The sequence below is a fragment of the Rhagoletis zephyria genome, unplaced genomic scaffold (genome assembly GCF_001687245.7).
Source record: "Rhagoletis zephyria isolate East Lansing unplaced genomic scaffold, Rhagoletis_zephyria_1.1 Rzeph_scaffold_00715, whole genome shotgun sequence".
NCBI lineage: Eukaryota > Metazoa > Arthropoda > Insecta > Diptera > Tephritidae > Rhagoletis > Rhagoletis zephyria.
The window spans coordinates 111,112-116,048 of NW_016157799.1; the positions used below are offsets into that span (position 1 = coordinate 111,112).

Sequence of the window (4,937 nt, forward strand, 5' to 3'; positions counted from 1 at the left end):
TAAATGTGCACTTAAGCATAAAGGCAGCAAAGCAAAATATGCTGTATATCATATAAGTGGATGGTGTCTAAAATTCTTGAAAAAACACTTGTTTGGTAAAGAGCGATTGTAAATGTCAATTTTGAATAAATACAGTGGATCACAAATTTTAATTTTGATTTCCAGATGCCACTATCCAATTTGTATGTAGAATTGCTGACTGATTCCGAGAATCGAGTTAATTTTTTTTGAATAGATACGTTTTCGAGATATTAGCAATTTACCGTAATTCAGCTTAAAAAAAGAGTGGTTCCACTTAATCAGGTATATCTTACGAACCAATTAAATAGTCGTAATACGAGATATCGCAAAGGAAAGTAAATAAAATTCTCCATAAACCGTATATACATTACTTTTCGATAGCCTTGACAGTTTCTAAGAAATTAATTGATAATTCAAATTTTTTCTTTTTTATGAAAAGTTGCGAAAAATTCAAACTTTAACAAGGAATAAATTAGAAACTAACAGTTTCTGTGTAAATGGCTTGCGCTTGTGTTAAAGCCTGGTCCTTTAGAAAACAATTAAGATGCCAATGAAGAAGATCTATGGATAAATAAGAGCGTGAAGAAAATGAAAGTTTTTTGAAAAATACACGTTTTTTTTTTTTAATTAAAAGATCAATCGGCCCTTATCCAGCCCATTTTCAAACTGTTTTTTTGTTAGAAAGGTAAATATAGTCGTGCCCTATGGGCTATAACAAAACATAATTTCTATATGAGAACCCCTGCACATTTTTTGTGTAGCACAGTGTAATCTTTCTAATTTCTTGAGTTTTATTTTGTGCTCAGAAAGGAGACCTCAATTTTTGGTATGTTATTATTTTTTGCTTAGGATGCAAAACATGCCTTTGGTTAAGGAATAATACTAAGATTAGGACTAAATCCTAAGAGAAATCTAAATACGATTACGCTGACGATGCATGAGGACGAAGGAGAATTCGAGAATCGCCACGAAGACGTAACACGTATGATACTAAAACGAATGCGAAGAGGAATACAAAGACAGTGANGGCTCAGAAAGGAGACCTCAATTTTTGGTATGTTATTATTTTTTGCTTAGGATGCAAAACATGCCTTTGGTTAAGGAATAATACTAAGATTTGGACTAAATCCTAAGAGAAATCTAAATACGATTACGCTGACGAAGCATGAGGACGAAGGAGAATTCGAGAATCGCCACGAAGACATAACACGTATGATACTAAAACGAATGCGAAGAGGAATACAAAGACAGTGACCAAAAGTAAGACCGAGACGAATACGAAGACGGAAGCGATTACAAACCGGAGACGATTGAGAAGCCGAAGAAGAGGATGAACATGAACACGAACGAAAACGAAGACGAAGACGAACACGATATAAATATCATTAAAAGGAAATATGTGACACTCTTAAGGTTAAGGACTAACACTAAGATTAAAACTAAACCTAAGACAAATCCAAAGACGAATACNAACGAACACGATATAAATATCATTAAAAGGAAATATGTGACACTCTTAAGGTTAAGTACTAACACTAAGATTAAAACTAAACCTAAGACAAATCCAAAGACGAATACGATTACGATGGAGAAGCCGAAGACGAACATAACCACGAAAGTGAAAATTCATACGAAGGCGATCACGAATAAGAAAACGAACACGAAGACAAGTAGAAGACGACGACGACGACTACAATGGGAATTAATATGAACACGAAAACGAATACAAGGACGAATGCAAATTCAAACACGAATACAAAGTTGTGTACGAAGGCGAGGGCAAAAACGACTACTGCCATTACAGTTACAATTACGATTACCATAACGAAGGCGAACACAAAATCGACGACTGCCATTANAATGGGAACTAATATGAACACGAAGAGGAATACGAACACGAAAACGAATACAAGGACGAATGCAAATTCAAACACGAATACAAAGTTGTGTACGAAGGCGAGCGCATAAACGACTACTGCCATTACAGTTACAATTACGATTACCATAACGAAGGCGAACACAAAATCGACGACTGCCATTATAATTACCTTTACTTTTCCCTTAACGTTTTTTTTATTATTTAATTATTTGTACAATCATAAATTGACCTGGAAGATATGTATTTAATATGTGTAAAAAATACTTACTGACTTTCTGATTGAATTAGGCCTAGTTCGTAATCAGGGTGCAAATATTTTGACACTGCATCTTCTCTTTTAGTGGATCGTTTTTTCGGCTCTGGTAATGGTTCTGGTGTGGGCTCAGGTGTATATGAATGTCCTGGAGGATACACCATTCTAGATGGGTGATTGTAACACCCACTAAGTCGCCTTCGTCGGAAATAATTTTTGCATGCTGCGTTCGAACTCCAATCCCTGAATTGATTATAGTAGTTCCGGAGATGATCAGTCGTGATTTGATATTCATTTCCAGTAGGCAGTCTTTCTAACATAAAGAACCATGGGTGTTTTAAGGCTGTTTTTACATCCATTCGATCGTCAGCTCTATATGACAGCAATCTTGAAATAAAGTCTCTTCCATCGTCTGATATATGTGACCAAACTGAATCATTAAATTCCCAACGCCCCTCACGAACCTTTAATAGTGTTTCGTAGTCATCAATCCCTCTGAAGGGGTTTCGCCCACTAAGTAGCGTGTATGTTATTACTCCTACTGCCCACATATCATGGGCAAATCCTACACCTTCTTTATTAACCACCTCAGGTGATACATACTCGGGCATTCCAAAATCTAATGTTGTAAGAGCGTGACTGTTAATTTTGCGAGAGAGACCAAAGTCTGAAATTTTCAAATCGTGACTTCCCACCACAGATATCAGCAAATCTTTTATCTGGAAGGAGTTTCAAAACAATGAATCTTAAAATTGTTTATTACTTATAACGTAAAGAATTGGATTATTGTATAAAAGTAGGCTAATAATTTTATTTTACCATGTTTCAACCAGAACTAGTATAGAATTTATGTTCATGATATGCAAGTGCAGTTGGTTTTCAAGTTAAAGGAGTTAAATTCAAAAACGATATACATATTTAATTCTGGTAGATAAGACTTTGCACAAATATTATCCCTAACGAATGATTATGACGCCCTAATAGCACTGGATCACAAATTTTAGTTTGCTTTTTGGCCTCCATATGCCACTATCCAATTTCTAAGTAGAATTGCTCGGTGATTCCGCAAATCTATGGATACGTTTTTCAGATAATTGCAATTTACCGTTATTCAGTTTAAAACAGGAAAGGGTTCCACTTAATCACGTATATCTTACGAACCAATTTAACAATCTAAAAATAAGATACGAAAAGTCAAAGCTAATTCATAATGGGTAATTTTATTAGCTTTGAATTGACGTATCTCATTTTAATATTGTTAAATTGGTTCGTAAGATATACGTGATTAAGTGGAACCACTTTTTGTTTTAAGCCGAATAACGGTAAATTGCAAATATCTCGAAAACGTATTCATAGGAAAAAAAAAATTACTAGATTTTCCGATTCACCGATCAATTTTATAGAGAAATTGGATAGTGGCATCCATTGAACATTTTTGCTCTAAACCAGTGTAGTTATGTATGTACTAGGGATGCTAATTTTTCAGTTTTTTTTAGATATTCATTACTTTTCAACAACTTAAATCGAAAAAATTGCTTCTATATTGTTTGAGAAGCTCCCCTACCATAAAATAAATAATAAATAAATGGGTTTGAAACCTACTTTTTTATTTAAAGTGGCGTTTTTAGTTTTCCTCTTTGACGTCAGGATTTATTTTAAAGGACTTTGTAATTTCAAAGGTATGATTAATTCCAAAAATTACACTGGATCACAAATTTTAATTTGGTTTTTGTTCTCCAGAGGCCACTATCCAATTCGTATGTAGAATCGCCCGCTTTAATTTTTAACCGACTTCCAAAAACAGACGTCGGAATATTTTTTTTTTGTATTTTTTTTTTTTTTGTATGTTATCGCATAACCTTGGACCACGTCAACCGATTTTTTGCATCGGAAAGGTAGTGCCTCAGAGGTGGTCCCATACTAATTTTGTTTATATCCGATCATTTGAGCATGAAATATACATATATATATATATATATGGCTAACAAAATTTTCTGTTAACCGTCTGTACGTCACATTCTGATAGGATTGATAGTTTCTGACAAATTAATTAATCCTTCTAGATTTTTTGTTTTTTTTTATGAAAATATGAAAAAAAATACTTTAACAGAAGATACAGGTTCTGTGTTAAATTTTTACTTTTGTCCTAAAGCCTGTTCTGTTAAAATAATCAAGTAGCTAGTGAAGAAAATCGATGAATAAATAAAGCAATGAGTAATCAAATGAAAATGCGCAAAGATTTTTTGTATGAAATATGGACATAACAGCGTGCTACTTGGGGGTACATGGCGTATGAATAATATTATTTCCTGCTCATTTCTCATACAACATGTTTTGCGCATTTTTATTTGACTACTCATTCCCAGCAAAAAACACGATTACCACAGAAACGCAAGAAGGCCTTATTTTAACATGGGCATGTCATTGGCGGTAAGCCCTTACCCGCAGCATTACCTTCAAGCGAAGGGAGAACGCATGGATAAACAGAATCCAGAGAAGCGAGCAAAGAATGCCTTACAGAGAAACTAATGTAGAATGCCTAGATAAGTACATACTTATTTATATTAGATTGAAATCAGAAAATATCTTAAAAGATTAAAATTAATTAAACTTTTTATAAATCAGTTTTTATACATACATATGTATGTATTTTACTTAAAAATCGGTATGTACATACATGCATATTTAATTAAGCTTAAAATTGTACTTCGTCACTCTTGTACTTCACTTCATTGACTGACCTCAACTTCGCTGCAAATTGAACAAAGCAAAACAAAGCAAATT

General features: G+C 33.7%; 1 protein-coding gene across 1 annotated transcript in view; it reads right to left on the bottom strand.

Annotated features, from left to right (window-relative positions):
* Obsc (Obscurin) overlaps nt 1-4,937 on the bottom strand; it is a gene marked incomplete at its 5' end in the record, with an annotated part of 198,231 nt that overhangs the window by 109,252 nt on the left and 84,042 nt on the right. The window contains one exon of the mRNA XM_017613775.1: nt 2,169-2,872. Coding sequence (XP_017469264.1) covers nt 2,169-2,872 — 704 coding nt within the window. The remainder of the gene's footprint in view (nt 1-2,168; nt 2,873-4,937) is intronic.